The sequence below is a fragment of the Notolepis coatsorum genome (genome assembly GCF_963971535.1).
Source record: "Notolepis coatsorum genome assembly, chromosome: 4".
Taxonomy (NCBI): Eukaryota; Metazoa; Chordata; class Actinopteri; order Aulopiformes; family Paralepididae; genus Notolepis; species Notolepis coatsorum.
The window spans coordinates 118,360,194-118,383,928 of NC_140168.1; the positions used below are offsets into that span (position 1 = coordinate 118,360,194).

General features: G+C 46.8%; 1 protein-coding gene across 2 annotated transcripts in view; it reads right to left on the minus strand.

The window, feature by feature from the left end:
- Nucleotides 1-23,735, minus strand: part of intu (inturned planar cell polarity protein) — a 225,415-nt gene that overhangs the window by 31,971 nt on the left and 169,709 nt on the right. Inside the window, exons 10-11 of one of the 2 annotated variants that reach the window (XM_084312227.1) lie at nucleotides 4,230-4,292; nucleotides 3,070-3,297 (exon numbers count right to left, since the gene is read on the minus strand). In XM_084312227.1, the coding sequence (XP_084168353.1) occupies nucleotides 3,070-3,297; nucleotides 4,230-4,292 (291 nt within the window). The remainder of the gene's footprint in view (nucleotides 1-3,069; nucleotides 3,298-4,229; nucleotides 4,293-23,735) is intronic. The other variant, XM_084312228.1, reaches the window with a different exon arrangement.

Below are 23,735 nucleotides of genomic sequence, written 5' to 3' on the forward strand. Positions count from 1 at the left end.
CCTGTATCCTCCTCTCTCCTCACCTGGTCATCCCTCCCCCTGTATCCTCCTCTCTCCTCACCTTGTCATCCCTCCCCCTGTATCCTCCTCTCTCCTCACCTGGTCATCCCTCCCCCTGTATCCTCCTCTCTCCTCACCTGGTCATCCCTCCCCTTGTATCCTCCTCTCCTCTCCCCTGGTCATCCCTCCCCCTGTATCCTCCTCTCCTCTCTCCTCACCTGGTCATCCCTCCCCCTGTATCCTCCTCTCTCCTCACCTGGTCATCCCTCCCCCTGTATCCTCCTCCCCTCCTCTCACCTGGTCATCCCTCCCCCTGTATCCTCCTCTCCCCTCACCTGGTCATCCCTCCCCCTGTATCCTCCTCTCCCCTCACCTGGTCATCCCTCCCCCTGTATCCTCCTCTCCCCTCACCTGGTCATCCCTCCCCCTGTATCCTCCTCTCCCCTCACCTGGTCATCCCTCCCCCTGTATCCTCCTCTCTCCTCACCTGGTCATCCCTCCCCCTGTATCCTCCTCTCCCCTCACCTGGTCATCCCTCCCCCTGTATCCTCCTCTCCTCTCTCCTCACCTGGTCATCCCTCCCCCTGTATCCTCCTCTCCCCTCACCTGGTCATCCCTCCCCCTGTATCCTCCTCTCCCCTCACCTGGTCATCCCTCCCCTGTATCCTCCTCTCTCCTCACCTGGTCATCCCTCCCCCTGTATCCTCCTCTCTCCTCACCTGGTCATCCCTCCCCCTGTATCCTCCTCTCCCCTCACCTGGTCATCCCTCCCCCTGTATCCTCCTCTCCCCTCACCTGGTCATCCCTCCCCCTGTATCCTCCTCTCTCCTCACCTGGTCATCCCTCCCCCTGTATCCTCCTCTCTCCTCACCTGGTCATCCCTCCCCCTGTATCCTCCTCTCCCCTCACCTGGTCATCCCTCCCCCTGTATCCTCCTCTCCTCTCTCCTCACCTGGTCATCCCTCCCCCTGTATCCTCCTCTCCCCTCACCTGGTCATCCCTCCCCCTGTATCCTCCTCTCCCCTCACCTGGTCATCCCTCCCCCTGTATCCTCCTCTCCCCTCACCTGGTCATCCCTCCCCCTGTATCCTCCTCTCCCAGAGAAAGTCAAGTCATCTACTCAACTCCTGATCTAAATTGTATTTGATTAGCCGTGTTTTAACAATTAATTTGTATCAACCGTGAGGATTTCAACCTCTTCGGTTCTGCCACACAGACCATATCATCCCTTAACGGTTACGTAGTAAACAAATATTACTGTGTAATGAGACCGATCATAAGGGGCCAGCAGGCAGGGGTGTGTGTGACTGAGGGGTTGTTTCATCTCGTTGGAATGTATGTTTTTTTAGAGAGCAATGAAGAGGAGCAGCAGCAGTGTTGGGAAAGTTCACTTCCTACATGAACTAGTTCAGTTCACAGTTCACAAATTTTTAAATGAACTAGTTCAGTTCATAGTTCAAAATTCAAAATGTTTAACTAAAGTTCATGGTTTCAAAAATGAACTAATTTATAGTTTATAGTTCTTTTTTCAATACGTTGTTGCAAGCTATTATTTTTCAAATGTATTGCCACCACCCATAATAGAACCACAGAATACTGGCATTTCCATAACGCTTTGCTGCCGCCCATTCAGTCCACACTAGTAGCAGCTGCAGCTTTCATCTCTACAGTATATTATCAAAAACATGAGGAAAAACCTGCTGCTTGAATGGTCTTTATTATGTATAATAATCTAAATATACTTAAAGTACCAAAAGTGAAAGTAGTCATTGTGCAAACATATAAACATGTGCCGACATAACTCTGTACTAACACAACACGAGGTAGGAACCAGGCTGAGGTATGAAACTAAGGTTGTACCTCAAAGTTCAATATTCAAAGTGCAAAACATTTACTGACTTTAACTAAAACTCTTTTAAATGCTCATACGCTGACGTCGTAGAGTCTGACTCTGAGCGAGTGCAGCGCCTAAAAGTGCGAGTGCTGCTGCTCCACTACCAGACTCCCCGAGGCGCCGCCCAGAGCGGTTGCCAGATTGTGTGGTTTTCAGCATTATTTTAAAGCCTGTTTACGGTGTGTTTTAACTGGGTTTTCGGCTGAAAGGCATATGAAATCTGGCACACTTTTGAACGGCGTTATAATATAGTGCTGAGAATGAACGCACTTTTGAACGCCGTTATACAGCGCTGAGAATGAACGCGTTCTCAATTACGTTCATTTAGGAGGGGAAAACATCCGTTCAGTTCACGTTCGCCCCAAAATACGAACGCGTTCATGAAGAGAGAGAGAGCGAGAGCGAGAGCGAGAGAGAGAGAGAGAGAGAGTGAGTGTGGTGGGGGGGAGAAAGAGAGAAATTTGATGAAATCAGGTATGATGCCAGCGTCAACTTGCAACAGAACTGGAGGGCGAGAGGGATATCGGAGAAATAATAAAAAAATAATAAATAAAATAAATAAATGTTTTACTTCATTGTACTTAGGCTAAACTAATTCTCCTTTGACAATAACAGCCCTAAGATGATGGCCAATAAGTAGAGATGAGAGCAGGACAACGTAGCCTGCTTAACTATAAAACGTTGACTATTGTCAATTACCCCTAGTGGGTAATCAGGATGTTTTTGGCCTCTTTTCTTTATCGATGGACTGAGCAAATGACCCCCTGTTGTTCCGATTCTCGGATGTTTCTGTATTTATGAACGCACTATGACACTTGTGAATGTAACATCTCACAAGTGTATTACATATACAGCATGTAATCAGTTCAGAGTTCACTTGCCACTGTGGCCAAGGGATGAAAAGACTGAAAACGGGGGCGTCAGGTGATCGGAAGGTTCCCGGTTTGATTCCAGCTCCTCCCGGGCAGCGTGTCGAAGTGTCCTTGAGCAAGACACTTAACCCCTAACGGCTCCCGATGAGCAGGTCGGCACCTTGCATGGTCGCCTCCACCGTCAGTGTGTGATTGAGTGATTGAGTGGGTGAACGTGAGGAACAACATTTTTATAAAAGGCACTATATAAATGCACCATTTACAATTTTTTTTAATCACATCCCGAAACTACGCCCTCCTTACCAGCCCCACGATGAGGAGGAAGTGGCGTCCGAGGGGCTGGCTGTAGCCCGGTGCCGCTGTGCCGTGCTGGGCTCTCTGCCGGGCCCTCTGCCGGGGGAACACCTCTCTCCAGATGACCAGCTGGCCCACTCTCTGCTCAGAGGCCAGAGGCAGCAGGCAGTAGTGCTGGCAGTACAGGCTCACATCCAGGAGGTCCTCCTTGGGCAGGTGGTTGGCTATCAGGTAGCCCTAGGATGGGGGTGCGGCAGCGTAAGTAGATGAGAGAACAAGTATAATTGACCGTTCATTCACACGGTGGCCCATTTTCGATTCCTTTCCACCCTGTCCCCACTGTACTGTAGGTGTGTTCACGTGCTCAGACGTACTCTCTCTCCCCGTCAAACACAAAACCTTTCATTGTCCACGATGACGCAGATAAAACAGATGACATTCTGGAAATTAAATCTAGTGTCTGGTTTTCAGGAGCAGCGCCACGCCTGCCTTATAAAACAGGCTCAAGACCAGGAATCTCTCCTTCCTGAAGCTCACCCATCCCTCCACCCATCCCTACACCTGCCCCTCCACCTGCTCTTCCACCTGCCCCTCCACCCATCCCTTAACCTGCTCCTCCACCTGCCCCTCCACTCATCCCTCCACCTGCCCCTCCACCCGCCCTCCACCTGCCCCTCCACTCATCCCTCCACCTGCCCCTCCACCCATCCCTCCACCTGCTCTTCCACCTGCCCCTCCACCCATCCCTTAACCTGCTCCTCCACCTGCCCCTCCACTCATCCCTCCACCTGCCCCTCCACCCGCCCTCCACCTGCTCCTCCATCCATCCCTCCACCCGCCCTCCACCCATCCCTCCACCCATCCCTCCACCCGCCCCTCCACCTGCCCCTCCACCCGCCCCTCCACCCGCCCTCCACCTGCCCCTCCGCCCGCCCCTCCACCCTGTTAATATCTCAGCTTGGGACTAGTTAAAGCTGCCGGTCTGTCACTGGGTCAGAGTGTTATCCTGCTCTACAACATTGTCTCTGCTCAAGGAAGGCTGTCTGGGGCGGCGTCTTCTTTCACCTGGGGACAGAAGTGTGGTGTGTGTTGCGTGTGTGTGTTGTGTGTGTTGCGTGTGTGTGTGTGTTGCGTGTGTGTGTGTTGTGCGTGTGTATGTGTGTGTGTACCTTGTAGAACAGACAGGAGCCCAGCGTTACGTAGAGACGCCTCATGCCATAGAAGTCTTCTGACTGCCAGGTGAGAGGACGGAGAGGGAGTGGAGGAGCAGAGGACGGAGAGGGAGTGGAGGAGCAGAGGACGGAGAGGGAGTGGAGGAGCAGAGGACGGAGAGGGAGTGGAGGAGCAGAGGACGGAGAGGGAGTGGAGGAGCAGAGGACGGAGAGGGAGTGGAGGAGCAGAGGACGGAGAGGGAGTGGAGGAGCAGAGGACGGAGAGGGAGTGGAGGAGCAGAGGACGGAGAGGGAGTGGAGGAGCAGAGAGGGAGTGGAGGACAGAGAGGGAGAGGAGGAGCAGAGGACGGAGAGGGAGTGGAGGAGCAGAGGACGGAGAGGGAGTGGAGGAGCAGAGGACGGAGAGGGAGTGGAGGAGCAGAGGACGGAGAGGGAGTGGAGGAGCAGAGGACGGAGAGGGAGTGGAGGAGCAGAGGACGGAGAGGGAGTGGAGGAGCAGAGGACGGAGAGGGAGTGGAGGAGCAGAGGACGGAGAGGGAGAGGAGGAGCAGAGGACGGAGAGGGAGTGGAGGAGCAGAGGACGGAGAGGGAATGGAGGAGCAGAGGACGGAGAGGGAGTGGAGGAGCAGAGGACGGAGAGGGAGTGGAGGAGCAGAGGACGGAGAGGGAGTGGAGGAGCAGAGGACGGAGAGGGAGTGGAGGAGCAGAGGACGGAGAGGGAGTGGAGGAGCAGAGGACGGAGAGGGAGTGGAGGAGCAGAGAGGGAGTGGAGGAGCAGAGAGGGAGTGGAGGACAGAGAGGGAGTGGAGGAGCAGAGGACGGAGAGGGAGTGGAGGACGGAGAGGGAGTGGAGGACGGAGAGGGAGTGGAGGAGCAGAGGACGGAGAGGCAGTGGAGGAGCAGAGGACGGAGAGGGAGTGGAGGAGCAGAGGACGGAGAGGGAGTGGAGGAGCAGAGGACGGAGAGGGAGTGGAGGAGCAGAGGACGGAGAGGGAGTGGAGGAGCAGAGGACGGAGAGGGAGTGGAGGAGCAGAGGACGGAGAGGGAGTGGAGGACAGAGAGGGAGTGGAGGACGGAGTGGAGGAGCAGAGGACGGAGAGGGAGTGGAGGAGCAGAGGACGGAGAGGGAGTGGAGGACAGAGAGGGAGTGGAGGACGGAGTGGAGGAGCAGAGGACGGAGTGGAGGAGCAGAGGACGGAGAGGGAGTGGAGGAGCAGAGGACGGAGAGGGAGTGGAGGAGCAGAGGACGGAGAGGGAGTGGAGGAGCAGAGGACGGAGAGGGAGTGGAGGAGCAGAGAGGGAGTGGAGGAGCAGAGAGGGAGTGGAGGACAGAGAGGGAGTGGAGGAGCAGAGGACGGAGAGGGAGTGGAGGACGGAGAGGGAGTGGAGGAGCAGAGGACGGAGAGGCAGTGGAGGAGCAGAGGACGGAGAGGGAGTGGAGGAGCAGAGGACGGAGAGGGAGTGGAGGAGCAGAGGACGGAGAGGGAGTGGAGGAGCAGAGGACGGAGAGGGAGTGGAGGAGCAGAGGACGGAGAGGGAGTGGAGGAGCAGAGGACGGAGAGGGAGTGGAGGACAGAGAGGGAGTGGAGGACGGAGTGGAGGAGCAGAGGACGGAGAGGGAGTGGAGGAGCAGAGGACGGAGAGGGAGTGGAGGACAGAGAGGGAGTGGAGGACGGAGTGGAGGAGCAGAGGACGGAGTGGAGGAGCAGAGGACGGAGAGGGAGTGGAGGAGCAGAGGACGGAGAGGGAGTGGAGGAGCAGAGGACGGAGAGGGAGTGGAGGAGCAGAGGACGGAGAGGGAGTGGAGGAGCAGAGAGGGAGTGGAGGAGCAGAGAGGGAGTGGAGGACAGAGAGGGAGTGGAGGAGCAGAGGACGGAGAGGGAGTGGAGGACGGAGAGGGAGTGGAGGACGGAGAGGGAGTGGAGGAGCAGAGGACGGAGAGGGAGTGGAGGAGCAGAGGACGGAGAGGGAGTGGAGGACGGAGAGGGAGTGGAGGACGGAGAGGGAGTGGAGGAGCAGAGGACGGAGAGGGAGTGGAGGACGGAGAGGGAGTGGAGGACGGAGAGGGAGTGGAGGAGCAGAGGACGGAGAGGGAGTGGAGGACGGAGAGGGAGTGGAGGAGCAGAGAGGGAGTGGAGGACAGAGAGGGAGTGGAGGAGCAGAGAGGAGGACGGAGAGGGAGTGGAGGACAGAGAGGGAGTGGAGGAGCAGAGAGGGAGTGGAGGAGCAGAGAGGGAGTGGAGGAGCAGAGAGGGAGTGGAGGACGGAGAGGGAGTGGAGGAGCAGAGAGGGAGTGGAGGAGCAGAGGACGGAGAGGGAGTGGAGGAGCAGAGGACGGAGAGGGAGTGGAGGAGCAGAGGACGGAGAGGGAATGGAGGACGGAGAGGGAGTGGAGGAGCAGAGAGGGAGAGGAGGACGGAGAGGGAGTGGAGGAGCAGAGAGGGAGTGGAGGACGGAGTGGAGGAGCAGAGGACGGAGAGGGAGTGGAGGACGGAGAGGGAGTGGAGGACGGAGAGGGAGTGGAGGACGGAGAGGGAGTGGAGGATGGAGAGGTAGTGGAGGAGCAGAGGACGGAGAGGGAGTGGAGGATGGAGAGGTAGTGGAGGACAGAGAGGGAGTGGAGGACGGAGAGGGAGTGGAGGATGGAGAGGTAGTGGAGGACGGAGAGGGAGTGGAGGAGCAGAGAGGGAGTGGAGGACGGAGAGGGAGTGGAGGAGCAGAGAGGGAGTGGAGGAGCAGAGGACGGAGAAGGAGTGGAGGACGGAGAGGGAGTGGAGGACGGAGAGGGAGTGGAGGAGCAGAGAGGGAGTGGAGGACGGAGAGGGAATGGAGGACGGAGAGGGAGTGGAGGACGGAGAGGGAGTGGAGGAGCAGAGGACGGAGAAGGAGTGGAGGACGGAGAGGGAGTGGAGGACGGAGAGGGAGTGGAGGAGCAGAGGACGGAGAGGGAGTGGAGGAGCAGAGGACGGAGAGGGAGTAGCGGATGGAGAGGGGCAGAAGAGGCATAAATAAAGGTCAGAGAACATGGTCCCAGAGGAGCAGCAGGCCACATGTGTCCCTCTATTCTACAGTGTTGTTGTTGCCTCCAGTGAGAAGGTTATTTTGGTTGTATTTTATTTATGCAATTTGTTTAATTTCTTTATTACAGGAAAAGTAGTATGTACATTTACATTCGTCAGTAGTATACATTTTCCATCTTTTCATCTTTTCTTCCCCTTTCATTTCCCCTTCCCCTCCTTCATACCCACCCCAGCCCCCCCACATCGAGGTTTTTGAAGAAAACATCTGCAAAACAACCAAACATACAGCATAGATGCTACTGGGAAAGAAAAACAAAAAAACACAGTAATAGTATCAATCAGACCCATCTGTATTATGCACAAATATTTAGATACAAAGAAGCAAAGAAAGAACTAAAAAACACAAAAAAAAAAACTCTCCAGCACGGCTGTGGCTGTGGAAGAACGTCATCAATGAGGTTATTTCACTCTTTCCCCCACCCCTGCCCATAATATGTGGTAATTCTTGAGTAGTCTGACCTTCCGCAGCTGCATCTCCCGTTCCCCTCTCCCTCCCCCAGTTACCCACCCAGCCCCCGGGGGTCTCATTCACACCCATACATACCAGGACAGGGAGGGGGGGGGGGGGGGGGGGATTAGAAAATAGGAATAAAATAACGATAAAAAATAAGGAAGTGTAGTTAGAGGTGTAAAGCTCTATCCTTTCTAAGTCTCTTCGTTGATAGTCATGGTATCGATGTGTTGCAGAAATGGTTGCCAGGTCACTTGGAATGTTTCAAGGGAGCCCTTTAGAGAGAATCTGATTCGCTCAAGCTTAACGCAATGTAGTATCTCATGTATCCATCTGTTTTGAGTAGGTGGGGAAGGGTGTATCCACTTAAAGAGAATAAGTCTCCTAGCGAGGAGGGTAGTATAAACGCCACAACTCGTTTTGCAGCCCTAGATATTATCGTAGGGGTATTCGGGATTCCGAAAAAGGCAGTGAGTGGATCTGGGTCTAACGCCACTCCCAGGACCCTACTCAGCATATCGAATATTGTAGTCCAAAACTCTGTGAGTTTGGGGCACGTCCAAAACATGTGCATATAATCGGCTGGAGATTGTTTACATCTATTACGTTCGTTCTATCCGGGTATATCTTTGCTAACCTCGCATTGGTGTAGTGAACTCTATGCAGTATCCTACACTGCAGCAAACTGTGTCTCGCACATATAGAGGAGGTGTGTACCAGGTCTAGTATATGATCCCATTGTTCATCTGTAATGATAATTCCCAGATCCTCGTCTTATTTGGCTTTCAGGGAGTCTAAGCAAGTTGGGTTCATCCAAAATATTTTATCATATAAAATTGAGACGAGCCCTTTCCGCCCGGTACCGAGCGATAGGAGAGGGTCAGTCCTAGAGTCTGGAGGACGGCCAGGGAATTGTGGGAATTGGTTCTGAACAAAATGTCTGATCTGAAAAAAACGGAAAAGGTGGGAATTTGGGAGACCAAATTTTTTCGACAATTCTGCAAACGACGAGAACACACTTCCGGAGTAGAGGTCATTAATGGTTAGCAAACCTTTGTTTGCCCAGCTTCTGAATACAGGATCAGAACAGGATGGCAAGAATAGGTGATTACGAGAGATTGGAGCTAGCCCTGATGGAGCGTGCAGGCCAAATTGTTTCCTAAACTGACTCCAGATTTTCAAAGTTTCCGTCACAATTTGGTTCTGAGCCACCTGTTTAATAGGGATCGAAATGGGTAATTGGGATGTTGCCACAGACCAGAGTGAGTACTTTGAAGAGGAGACTTCCATCCGAGCCCATTGGGGTTGGTCTTCTTCCTCCCTCCTGGTCCTCCAGTAAAGGAGTTTGTTTATATTACATGCCCAGTAGTAATAGCGAAGATTAGGCAAAGCCAAACCCCCTTCCGATTTGGGAAGATGCATAATCGTCCTCTTAATACGTGCTCTTTTGTTACCCCACAGGAATGAACCTATAAGTTGGTCAATCGAAGTGAAAAAGGCTTTATTAATAAATATTGGTATATGCTGAAAAGCGTATAGAAATCGCGGTAGGACCACCATCTTTATCAGGTTAACCCTTCACAGAAGCGAGAGAGAGAGAGAGAGGACCATCTCGTCAGATCTAGCTTAAAGCACTCCAGCAGAAGACGGAAATTCTTTGCGAAGAGTTCCGTCTGAGATTTGGCCATAAAAATCGCTAGATATGTGAATCCTTCCGTGGCCCTTTTAAAGGGGAAAAGCGGTTGAGGAAGCCGTTCCGCAGACGCATTAACCGGTAAATATTCACTTTTCTGGAGATTGAGTTTGTATCCAGAGAGCTGTCTATGTTGTTCTAGAATGTCAAGGATAACAGGGATGGATGATGACGGATTGGAGACATAAAGTAGGAGATCGTCGGCATACAATGAGAGCTTATGAACCAGGCCGAACCTCTCAATCCCCTCAAATCTAACCTCACTGCAAAGCCAAATGGCTAAGGGTTCTGCGGCGAGCGCGTAGAGCAAGGGAGAAAGCGGGCATCCTTGACGAGTACCGCGATAGAGCGCAAACTGGCCCGACTTGGTACCATTCACATTGACCGAGGCCACCGGGGACGAGTATAGGAGTCTTATCCATGAAATAAAACCCGGTCCCAAACCGAATTTCTCAAGAGTATGGAACAGGTAATAATAATAATAATAATAATTTAGGACCTGCTCCGAGGTCACCATTTGGCACACATGCGAACCATGCATACAATGCGTATCTGCGATTAACCCATCCCGTCGTCCTTCCCCCCAAGGGCAGCCGGGAGCAGACGGGCGCCACGTGAGCCGCGCCAGGGGACCAATCCAAGTGCTCCTGTCCGTCTTCGTCAAGGACGCCACAGCGTTAGCGATCTTGTTGTTGTGCATGTTTTTCCATTGGGTTTATCTTATCGGGGGGGGAAACCCTTGCGAGCACGGGGAGAACATGCAAACTCCACACAGAAAGGCCTGGGAGATACCCCACCTGGGTAACTGGCATCATGGAAACCTGGTCCCCAAGCGGGATTCGAACCCTGGACCTTCTTGCTGTGAGGCGACAGTGTTAACCACTACACCACCGTGCCACCAGGTACCTCCATTCCACTCTGTCAAACACTTTCTCAGCATCTAGGGAGAGTACCATTTCTGGCGCGCCGGTCGTGGTTGTGAAAAGGATATTTAGCAGCCTTCTGGTGTTAAAGAAGGATTGCCTGTCCATGATGAAACCCGTCTGATCCGGGTCTATCAGGAACGGGACCACCTTCTGAAGACGGCATGAAAGGACCTTAGCCAATATTTTACAATCCACATTAAGGAGGGAGATTGGTCTGTAACTGCTACAAAGGAGAGGGTCTTTACCTTTTTTGAGCAGTAGGGATAATGACGCCTCTGATAGCGTGGGTGGCATTTGGCCCTTTAGAAGAGAGTCGTTATATACTCTCAGTAGGAAAGGAGCAACCAACACAGAGTACGTTTTATAAAATTCTGTAGTATAGCCATCTGGCCCGGGTGATTTACCACTTTGTAAAGATTTGATTGTGTGGAATAATATGTTGATTCCCCAACTCTCTCATGTAAAGACATCCCCCAATACATTAATCTCACCCACATTATAATAGAGAAAAGTGAGTAACTGTGGAATAATATAAAAGCCCTCATGTAAAGACATTCCCCTCCCCTTTCTCCCCAATCCTGTGTCTCCCCCCCCCCCCATTTGACCTATCAAATGGGACCACCCCCCCCCCCCCCCCCTTTTAACTATATAATACTCCTCCCAACAACATTCCAGGTCTCTTTTACCTGGGTCATTTCAGCTGATCACCTGGGGCGAGAGCCTCAGCCATTCTCTCTATGTACTACCGTAATTCCTCTAATAGTAACCGGGTCTCAAATACAAGCCGGGTCTCTATTAATGGCCGGGTGCGCTCTTGAGCTAAGCAATTATAAGCCGGCCTCCTAATACAAGCCGGGTTACTAATATACTGAGCTGCATACTGAGCTAGTTACTTGATTTCACTTTGAAAACGTTGAAATTACCAGTGACCACCTGTAGTTGCACTGTTTACTATTTCATACAGTACTTGGTTTCAATAAATGAACCCAGTACATTTGACTGGGTTCAAACTGACACAAAATGTTGATTTATTCATTATGATCCGTTTGAAAATTTGAAATATAGGCCTCCCTCTTATACAGGCCTCCTCCTAATACAAGCCTGGTACCCGCTACAGTTGAAACAAATACAAGCCGGGGTTACTATTAGAGGAATTACGGTATGTATATCTGTTTGGTTAATAAACCTTTGTTATTATCCAAAACTCGGTTGACTGAGAACATTCTTCTTCAGGATATCCACGAATATCCCACAATTGGCGTCTACGAACTTGTGACGGACTCTTTGCGTCCTCCCGGTGTGCTGTATTGTTTCATCTATACAGAGAAAAGTGAGTATATAGAATGGTCGACCAAAATGTATGGCAAGGAATTAAAACCTTCCCGCTTTTCTCTGTGCCAGGTGAATGTTACAGAATGTTGTCAAATATTGAGATCATGGCTGAGTAAGAATAGCGTGTATTAATATATCTGATCTGTATTGAGAATCGTTACCGGGGAAACGAGTGTACCCGGGTCCTTATCAGGCGGTTCTGAGAGGATGGGTTGTAGTGCTATTCCCGGATTGAGCTGTTGCCAACCGAAAGTTAGGGCACACCATAAGGTTGTTGGATTGCTAACCCTAGTCTAGCTGATGCAGACTAAAATATAGGCAACAAAGTAAGATACGTGGGCTTATTAGACGTGATATCATTGGAAAACGCTACTCTGTTAGAAACTGTTCTGTGATTCTTCTGCAAAAAGGCGGGAAGTAGGACCGAGAGCTGATAAAATCATAATTAGATTTACCAGAGTAACGTCATAATATTCATAGTTTCAACCTCAAACTAAGCCCACGACCTCTTCCATTCCTGAAAACGATGTATTCGGATTAGGTTAACCAATTGATCACTACAGATAGCGGGAAGCTGACCACGGGACGTCCCGGTAGTACGTGAATGTACATTAAACGGGACATTAGTCGCGGGTTGAAGGGGCCGTGAGTGTGATTAAACGGTATATTCAAATCTAATATAGCGCTGTTAAATTTCGAAGTTCAGGTTTGGTCGTTATGCCTTAATAACGATGTATAGTTAAACCGAGGGTAATCAAGCCTTATCGCAGCAGATGCTGGACGATTAAACGAACAGCGATCCGATACAGACCAGGTATACACACACGTTAACTTGTATGTATTATTGTTTGTTCGTCTGTTTACGTCTCGTTTGTATGTGCACAGTATTAGAACCCGCCGAGGTGCTTTATTGAGTTAAGAACCGGCTGATATCGCGCCGAGCATTGGGAAACGAGTTAACGTTATACAGGGAATAACATTGGGGTGCAACTCTCGCGACATGCTAGGAAAGTGACTTCCGGTTGGGAATTGTAGTTTTATCGTTTCTGTTTGTTTACGTTTCACATATGCACAGGCTCGTTCATTCGGTTACAAAATGCTGGTTTTAGGTGAATTCCAGGCTATTGAGAGCTCGCGGAAAAGTACTGCATGGATTGCAAAGCGTTATTTCCGAGGTGAATGAGAACGCGTGAACGTCGCTTGGAGTAATGACGTCATACGGTGTGCGCCATGAAATTATGAAACTATCCATGGGCGAACGTAAAGTTTAATATGCCCGAGGCGAAGGGTGTATGAAACCCACGTGTAGTATCTGTTATTAATAAAGGTTATTTAATAACTGAACTAAACTATGAAGACGATGTCAGCACAACAACTTTTTCCGGTGAGTATGAAAATCCTAAATATAGATGCATGACACAACTATCATCTCAGTTACAGTAAATTACAACTATCTCAGATCACTTGAGTGTTTGTTGCTTTAATGTACACGTTATAAGTCACATAAAGCTAGTTTTAAATATGATTCTAATCAATTGGATAGATTTGATCTAAAAGCTAAAGAAAGAATAACAACCTTTCTTTAGAGATAATGAATAAATGCAGATAATGTTTAGATGAGGCCAAATCATGCCTCCTCTTTTCCACAGTAACATTGATGAGTGAGATGATGAAATAGAGAAGGACTAGCTAATGTTTGTTGAGCACACAGGCAGTCAAAGAGAATTCACCCAGACGAAAAGAAAAGAGTGGGAAATTAACATGTTTTTATGTTTACAGACAACCAAGAGACAGACAGATCTGGCTCTGAGGCGAGATGCAGAGCAGTGCAGGTCTACACCCAAATTGTATCACAAAAGACAGAAACTCCAACAATTTGCATGTCAACACAAGATTCAACCGAAGATGGTGTGGAGCTGAAAGACAATCGATTGACCATTTAAAACAAATCTGCATCCAAACACCCACATGTAAATTTTGTTTCACAGGAACAAAGACGATAACAGACGCTATTCAGAGTGGGCACTTGAAACCCACAGGGTAAGGCATGAATGAGACAAAGCAATGCAAATGCCTGCACTACACGAAAGGGCTTGGTGAATGCAATGTCTGGCGAACACCATGATTCACTGGTACCTGATGAATGCAGTCAGGAAATTACTCACAATTCTATTTTTCCACTAACTAATAACATGCATGACTCTTCTTTTAACAAACTAATACAGTTCTATGACTGCAAATATCAAAACCACCAATTGGAGCACAATTATCTAAATGTACAAGGTGTACACTTACATTGATCATTTAGCTGACACTTTTATCCAAAGCGACTTACAGGTTCTGTGCGACAGGTCACCAGGAAGGGCAACTCTATCAGCTGAGTAACAATGTTCATCAAAGTGTTGAGTGCCACAGTGTAGGTTCGTTTTATTGGGACGAGTGCATGACAGTAAGGTTAGTTAGGGTTAGATGACAAAACGAATGATTGTTTTTCATGCAAAATTAACTGGCTGCCTAGATTTTTATGTTTTTTCCCCATGCTAATATGATGAGCCACACTGAGATGTGAAGAACGCCAGAGAAGTCATGGCGAGGTAAGTATCCTGAAGCACACCAGCGTACGCGGCCTGAGGTAAGGTCAACTTCAATTTAACATCACAGACTATGAAGATAAAGAGCTATTTTGTCTGATTCAAGACTTTGGCCATTCATTTACAATTTTATTTAAAGCCTAATGCTGTAAGATCTAGTTAGATACAAGATCTGATAGATTATAGTGAATATGACCTTCTTGGCATAAGGACTCACTGCTAATGCAATTGGCTTGCATTTCCTATTTCAATTAAGTGATTTTATTTACAATGAATTGATGTAACCCTAAATGAGTTTCCTCTTTAGCAGAAAGGCGTTGAAACATTTATGTGAGGAGGTTTTCTAAGGCAGTTTTCATCATCCTCAGATCATAAATTGGTGAGAGGACAGGACGAGTGAGACGACGCGTGACCAGAACCACGAACGACGGCGGGACCAGGCAAGGAGGAACACAACCCAGAGACCAGGGCGACCCACGGCAACAGAGGGCCACGAGGGACGCCGCCAAAGAGCTACGGACACAACCTGAGAGAGCCGCCATCCAACCCAGCCCACACGACAGACGTCCCCAAAGGAAGGGGAGCAGACACAGAAAGGACGACATGCTGCGCCACCCCGGCAGCCTACGACAGACCAAGGCCATGTGTATCTCCACCATCCGTGTGAGAGAGAGCATCCGGCAAACCTTCGCCCTCCACTAAGCGGTACCGCGATAACAAGGAACGGAAGGCCGACCATGTCTCTGGGCCTGATAAAGGCCAAGCGTGAGCACAGCAGCAGATGAAGAGCAACACAGGCTCCGGGAGGGGAAACTACAGCGTCCCCGTGGACGACCACCCCACTACTCCCAATAACCCTGTGACCTGTGACGAGATACACAAGGAGTGGATGGCGACCTGAACACACGAGAAACGCCTAACACTTGCAGTAAAACAGGCCTAGCACATAATTTGTCCACATTGTTATTTTTTTTTAGATTATTGACTTACTGTCTGGCGCTGCCACACGACAGACTCACAGAAACATCAACTGAATGTACAATACATTCAACACACATCAAGACCACCACAGAAGAACACACCCCTGGCAGAGAACAGCTTGTCAACAGCGAAGTGACAACTGTCAGATTCACAAACAAGAACTGTTTCACAAAGTTCATATGTATCTGGAAAATTATTAACTAAGAATATGATGAAATACAATCAGTAAGATTGCATTAACCAATTTTATAATAACAATAAGGAATGATCACAGAGTCACATTGCAAATTATATTGTTAAACAGGGCAGAACCAGTTGGTTTGTTCCAAGACACCAAGTTTTGTTTTGACCATTGATAGTATGCAATAAAGAATAAAATAATGAAAGATAAAAACTGTAAATTTAATTTTGATAGTGTGACTATAAGTAATGTAGAACATATGTTAAGTACCACTAAAAACAAACCACCAGGTGTTGACGGTCTTGATGGGAAACTTCTGAAATTGGTCCCTGATTTAATTGCCCCTGCTATCTGTCATATTATAAATCAATCCTTTAGTGAATGTTTGTATCCGCAACAGTGGAAAACTGCCAAAGTAAAACCACTGCCAAAAAATTTGAAATTGCCATTCTCAGGATCTAATAGTTGTCCCATAAGTTTACTGTCAGTTTTAAGTAAACTGATGGAAAGAATAGTAAGTGAACAGATTAAATGCTACTTTTCTTTTAACACATTGACCACTGATTTTCAACATGCATATCGTGAAGGACATTCAACAGCGACTGCTTTAACCCAAATGACGGATGATTGGCTGAAAGAGATAGATAAAAAGAAAATGGTTGGAGCTGTCTTGCTTGATTTTACTGCAGCATTCGACATCATAGATCACAAATTCTTACTTAAAAAACTTGAATGTTACGGTTTCTCCTCATCTGCACTATCTTGGATGCAAACTTATTTAGCAAACCGGAAACAAATAGTTTTTTTTAATGGGAGTTACTCAGAAGTTAAAACGGTAAGGTGTGGAGTACCCCAAGGAAGTTGCCTTGGGCCTTTGCTCTACACCATATTTACAAATGACATGCCTCTTGTCCTAAATAAGTCCTATATTTCTATGTATGCGGATGATTCAACGATTTACACATCAGCCTCAACAGCCAATGAATTAAATACGGTCCTAAAGGCAGAGTTGCAATCAGTGATGGAATGGATAAAGAATAACAAACTAGTTCTAAACATATCAAAGACAAGTAGCATTATTTTCGGTTCAAACCATACTCTAAGAACGAACCCAGTCTTGAAACTTTTGATAAGTGATGTGGTAATTAATCAAGTCCAGGAGACTAAACTCCTAGGGGTAACATTAGACAGTAAATTGTCATGGTCACACCATATAAACAATATAGTAGTGAAAATGGGAAGAGGGATTTCTGTTGTTAAAAGATGTGCTCATTTGTTACCACTAAATTCTATCAAACAGGTAATTCAAGCTCTGGTTTTGTCAAATCTTGACTATTGTCCTGCAGTATGGTCGAATGTAACGACGAATAAACTGAAAAAATTACAAATGGTACAAAACAAAGCAGCACGTACAGCGCTTCGCTGTGAGTACAGAACTAATGTTGCAGCGATGCACAGTTGTTTAACTTGGTTACTTGTCAAACATAAATGACTCTGCTCACTCCTTGTATTCACTAGGAATATTCTTGTTACAAAGATCCCCTCAATTTTATATAACAATTTATCTATAAGTCTTGACAGACACAACCATTCCACCAGACATGCTTCTGCACGAGGTTTTACACTTCCAAAAGTGAGGTCGAATGCAATGAAGCGAACTGTCATGTTCCGTGGTATGCAGGAATGGAACTCTCTTCCCAGACATGTTAAGCAGGAGAATAGTAAATGTCGTTTCAAAATCGTGGTAAAACAACATTTTCAACCAAAGAAATTGACATTCCCTAATAGATTGTGTGTACATAAATGAAAATGTATGTGTCTGATAAAGGGATAGGTATATATGGATGAAAAGACATGTGTCTGATAGGGATATATTATTAAAATATTGTATAATTGGCTGAACATAGATAATGTATGTAAAATCTAAATAGTATATTATGCTGTATTGTCTTATGAATTAATTATGAGTAGGTATTATTGTATTGTATTATGAATTCATAAGGCGTATATATTGTTATATTGTATTATGAATTTGATTAGGGTTTTTATTGTTGTTTTAATTGTCTGTATGACATGTAAATGTTGTGAGTGTATAAGTCTGTAACTGTATTTTATGTGTTATGGACCCCAGGAAGAATAGCCCCAGCACTGCTGTGGCTAATGGGGATCCAAATAAACTTAAACTTAAACCACAGAACAATGCATAACGATTATCATAATCACCTTTTATATCAGTTTTTTATACAAACCACTAGGTTAACGGTTTTTACATGTTTTTAATGGTCTGCAAAGACAATTGTCCTTATACATTAGCCACTAGGTTAATGCCTAATTGTAAATCCTATTCCTGATAATTATGCACACGATTTTGTGTTTTCACCCTGTGCACTCTGACCACACAGAGACAGGGTCCACATGTGTTCAATTCGTTTATTAATATGTATGTGTGCGACCATGATCTTATGTGGTTAAATGGTTGAGTATTAATGAGCTTAACTCCCATAGATATTATCATGAAGACACATAGTTACCACTTAAATGTCTGAGTCACGACATGAACGACTGGAGGTATGCCAGATATGTGCACAGCTATAGCTTCTAATGAGTATGTTAATTGTTGTTTGATATCAGAGTTGAGGACCACTCATTGATATAGGTATTTGAGTGGCTAAATCAGACCATTATTAATAAAAGAAAAGGGTGATATTCCCACATCTCTGATATCAAAATAACACAGACTTTAGTCCAGTCAATCATGTCTGTAAATAGTTCTATTTTAAACTGTTATGCCAACCAACAGATCACATTGGCCAACATTTTCATTATTTTAATTGTTTTCTATTTCATTCATTATCTGATAACCGATGGATTACATCGATCCCAGTCTTTTACCATATCTATTCACTCTTCAATATTTTACCTGTTCCAAATAATCCTGGTATAATATATATTAATCTCACCCACATTATGAAGAGAAAAGTGAGTAACTGTGGAATAATATATTGATTCCCCAACTCTCTCATGTAAAGACATCCCCCAATACATTAATCTCACCCACATTATAATAGAGAAAAGTGAGAAACTGTGGAATAATATAAATGCCCTCATGTAAAGACATTCCCCTCCCCTTTCTCCCCAATCCTGTCCCCCCCCCCATTTTACCTATCAAATGGGACCACCTCCCCCCCCCCCTTTTAACTATATAATACTCCTCCCAACAACATTCCAGGTCTCTTTTACCTGGGTCATTTCAGCTGATCACCTGGGGCGAGAGCCTCAGCCATTCTCTCTATGTACTATGTATATTTCTATCTGTTTGGTTAATAAACCTTTGTTATTATCCAAACCTCGGTTGACTGAGAACATTCTTCTTCAGGATATCCACGAATATCCCACAATTGCCTCAGTCACTTCAGAGATGGTTATAGGCGTGCCTAACTCTTCAGCCTCCGCTTTATTCGCTTGAGGGTACTTGAGAGACTTGAGGGGGTTTGGGCGATCCCAGTCCTGCTGTGAAGATTCCGACGTGTAAAGTTTGGAATAATAGTCAGAGAAAATTTCAGAAATTTCCGTAGGGTCTGTTGTAGTGACACCTAATTGGGATTTTATCCTGGGAATCAGTCTAGAGGCACTCACCACTCGTGCTTGGTATGCAAGTAATTTTCCGGCCTTATCCCCCTGTTCGAAAAAACTTTGCTTGGTGTGCAAGAGTAGTCTCTCGATCTTACTAGTTGAGAGCAAGTCATATTGTGATTGGAGCTGGAGTTGTTTCTTGTATAGAGCAGGAGTTGGTTTAGATGAATACTGGATGTCCAATCGTTTAATCTCATCTGATATATCCGTTAATTTGGATTGTTCCTGCTTCCCAAAATGAGAGGTAAAGGAGATGGCCTGTCCGCGGAGATATGGCTTAAAGGCCTCCCAGAGCATGTCACTGCCAACTTCAGGTGTGTCGTTTATCTCAAAGAAGACTTTTATTTGTGCATGGATAAAATCCTTAAATTCAGGTTCAGATAGTAAGTGGGAATTGAATCTCCAAAATTTAGAGGGTTTTCTACCCTGGGGGAAGTTAATTTCAATGGATGTCGGGGCATGATCGGAAATGACTATACTATGGTACTTAGTAGCGACTACATTATGTAGTAGTTTTTCATCTAGCAAAAAGAAGCCTATCCTCGAATACGTGTGGTGGACATGGGAGAAGAAGGAGAAAAGTTTATCGGTAGGACATTTTGCTCTCCAAGGGTCTATAAGGCCAAGTTGTTCCATATGAAATTTCAGGATGTTCGCTGCTTTGGAGATGGTAGTTCGTCTATCCGAGGACCTATCCAATTCTACGTTTTGGACCTGGTTAAAGTCTCCTCCGATAATTATGTGATGATCATTAAGGTTAGGTATCGAGGAAAATAAGTTAGACACAAATTTATCATTGTCCCAATTTGGCGCATATATTGAGGCCAAAACCACTGGAATGTTTTGTAGCCTGCCCGACACTATAACAAATCGTCCGTCAAGATCAGTTAGAATAGTGGCAGGCTTGAAGGGTACATCCCTATGTATAATGATTGCAGCTCCCCTGGCTTTTGCTGAGAATTTAGAATGAAAAACATGTCCCATCCATGCTCTCTTAATGCGGGGGATATCTGAGGTGCAGATGTGTGTCTCCTGTAAAAAACAAAGGTCACCCTTGAGGTGTCGTAGATGGTTAAGTACCTTATTAGCCTTGATAGAGCTATTCATCCCTTTGACATTCCATGAGACGAAACGGATGTTCCTGCCCGTCACTGCCATGTTCTGTCAAGTATATACATACCTGAGTTGAGAAGATAAAACATTAGAAGAGAGGAGAAAGGTAGAGGGGGATAGAGAAAAGGGGGGGGGGGGGGAGAGTTGACGCACACACATACACCCACACAACCATACACAACCATACTCACCCGGGGGTACATCCCTTGGTCCCTATGGGAACAGCAACAGCATCTGTATCTCTCAGGAATGGATACTTTCCTTCCGGTGGAGACTTCATCCTCACTCCCCTTTTCCCCCCTCTCCCATCAATTTCGAAAAGCCTCCAATATGGTTACGTATAAACCTTTAAATTGTGTTAAAAGAACATTCGAACTGCCAGAGAAACAAGAAATAAAAGCCAAAACAACAAAAGGGATGCTTAAATTAAAAAATTAAAGACTGGGATAAAAATGAAAGATACTTGCAACACAACTCGGGGCTTATCCATTAGAGATTAGACATAAAAGCGCTACCAATGACTCCCAATAAGGAGTGTGGCCCATAGAAAGTTAAGAGTGGAAACCGAGGCGTTACAGTGTGTGTAGGTCAGCCTATAATTCAGTGGACCTGGGCACAGCCCGCCTCCAACCTACAGCAGCTCGGGGAGTGTGTCTTTAGCCCCTGCTACCAAGCCCACTAGGGATATAAAGATTGCAAAACCAAAACATAGTTGAAAAAGAGGTGCCACTCTCCTCTTTTCTCTTCCCCCCTTTCTCCTTCTGCCTATTTAAAAAACAAAAAATTATATACATACATTTAAAGAGTAAAATATTAATAAACATGAGGTATATGCAGCTACAGGGGTTACACAATTCAGGGACCTCACAATGTACCTAAAATATGTATAGGGAGGTAATATGGTTAGTCACATTCGGCAGTGTCAGAGACCTATACCTTAAGACAGTAAAAAGAAGCGTGTGCAAATTGAATTGGTTCAGTCAGTACCTTAGGTGCTTCTTGAAACCTGCATACACAACCCCCACTACCCAATAGATACTATCCGGTTTATGTGTATTGAGACACTCAAATATTAAGAGGAGCATGTGCACCCTGAATATGCTTACCCTGCATAAAGAGTCATATGTATATAAGTAAATACATACAAAAGAAAAGACAAATTAAGTTAAGAAAAAAAGGGGAAAAGATTATATACATATATAAAAATAGAATTAAAAAAAGAAGGGGGGGGGGGGGCAAAAACAAAAAATACAAAATAGGGAGCAGAAGAAAACGGCACACAATCATTCACAAGGTCATGGCTATAGCAACCTGGTTGGCACAGGGTTCCTTTTGAAGGAGTCCCTCCGATTGAAATAACAATAGTCCCCTTCTGAGGCATTGGCGGACAATTTATAGTGGCTGAGCACTATAATAATATAGCCAAGGTCCACAAGTTCAGCCGAACACTCAGTACGTCGTAATCATGTCTAATGCTGTTGGCGTTGGTTTCAGCTGTCCCCGAGTGTCCGTTGGGCCTAGGTAAATGGCCTAGTAAATTCAGGCCCAGTCTCTGCGCATTGAGTACTCCTAACGCGTACATATAGAACCTTCATTATCCTATCAAACCGATCCATTCTGTTTATTTAGCAGCCCTTAAACAGAGGAAACGTCTACAGTTTGAATGAGAGAGAGACATATGTAAGATAAGGGCTATCAAAGAATAATGAAAAAAAGCAAAAAGGCGTTAGAAATACGGGCAAAATATAATCCGCGTCGGCTGTTTGGGAAGCATAGAGTTCAGTTTCAGAAGCCAGTCCGCTTAATGTCAATAGCATCCCCCCATGAGGTCTAATTATCAGGTCTAACGCAGTCGACCAATGTAGCCCAACCAATGTCTATAAATTCAGTCTCGCATTCTACATTCATTGTTCATTGTTCATTGCTCCCGGCATCAGATTAACTTACCACTGGGTATACGTTGGGTAGCCGTCCACGCTAGGCTAACTTGGCCTTGAGGTACGCTTCGGCATCCCCAACAGACGTGAAGCGTATTCTGTCCCCGCTCTCTTCCGTAATCATCAGTTTAGCAGGGTAGTGGAGACTAGGCCTCAGCCCCCGCTTGTAAAGTAGTGCCATCACATCGCGGTACGGTGCTCGCTGTTCCAACACAGCCGGGGTATAATCCTCGTAGAAAGCAATTTGTTGACCGTCGTATAGCACCTCCGCTCTTCTCTTCCTGGCCTCCCGAATCACCTGTTCTTTAGTTTGATAGTTATGAAACCTGATGATAACGGGCCTAGGCTTTTCACCCTGCTTCGGTTTAGCTGCCAGAGACCCGTGTGCGCGGTCCAATTCTGGAGGGTTAGAGAGGGTCTCTGCCCCAAGAATTTGGGGTAAAAGGGTGGCGAAGAAGGATGTTGGTCTCGGGCCCTCAATCTGTTCTGATAGTCCAATGATCCGAAGGTTGTTACGTCGCCCTCGAGCCTCGAGGTCCTCCGCCTTAGCCTTTAGCACTGCATGGCCGGCCCTCAGATCCGCACATGTAGCCTCCAACGACGTCATTCTTTCGCTTACAGATTCTGCATTCTCCTCCAGGGAATCGACCCGCTGTGCATTGTCGGCCACGTCCGTTTTCATTTGGTCAAGTTTATCTTCCAAAGCGGTAATGGCTTTTCTGAACTCGGTGGTCATAGCCTCTTTGTGGCTTTCAAGCAGGGCGGCCAGCCAGGCCTTGCTAAAAGTATCGTCAGCCTCTTCCTCGTTCGGAACATCGCCCCGTTTTGGTCTTGGAGTCTTGGATGTCATCTTTGTGACAATAAATACTTAGTTAGCTATATCGATGTTAGCATATAAACAAGAATTGTGAGGTTTTGGAGTCTTAAAACATAGTAATTAAAAAAACATGAGGGAGAGAGGGAAAAACGCATCCTACTCACTGCTCACCATACCGGAAGTCACCTATTTATACAATTTGAACCTCAGACGAAGAAGTTCAAGTTTCTTTTATTGCCACACGGCCAGGCCGGTGGAATTTGAGCACGGTGCAGGTGGTAGCTGCGACAATACACCACATGGATGATGGAACACAACATAACATCAACAACAACATAACATAACATAACATAACATAACATGCATAACATAACATAACAGCAGGGGGTGAAATTAGGATGAGTTGGAGTTGAGTAATTGTATGGCCTTGGGGAAGAAACTGTTGTTGAACCTAACCGTGCGGCTACCTAGTGACCTAAACCTTCTACCAGAGGGGAGGAGTTGGAAGAGGTGATGAGCTGGGTGCAGGGGGTCACTGATGATTTTGTGTGCGCGTGTGATGGTGTGATGTTTGTGTATGGAGTCCAGGGTGGGGAGTGTGCAGTTGATGATTTTGGATGCCCTAACGATGATCCTGTCTAGTCTGTGTAGTGTGTGTTTGGGTGTGTTGCCGTACCAAACAGTGATGGAGAGTGAAATGATGTTTTGTATGATAGCTGTGTAAAATTGAATCATTAACGTCTTCCTGACCCTGTACTTCCTGAGTTG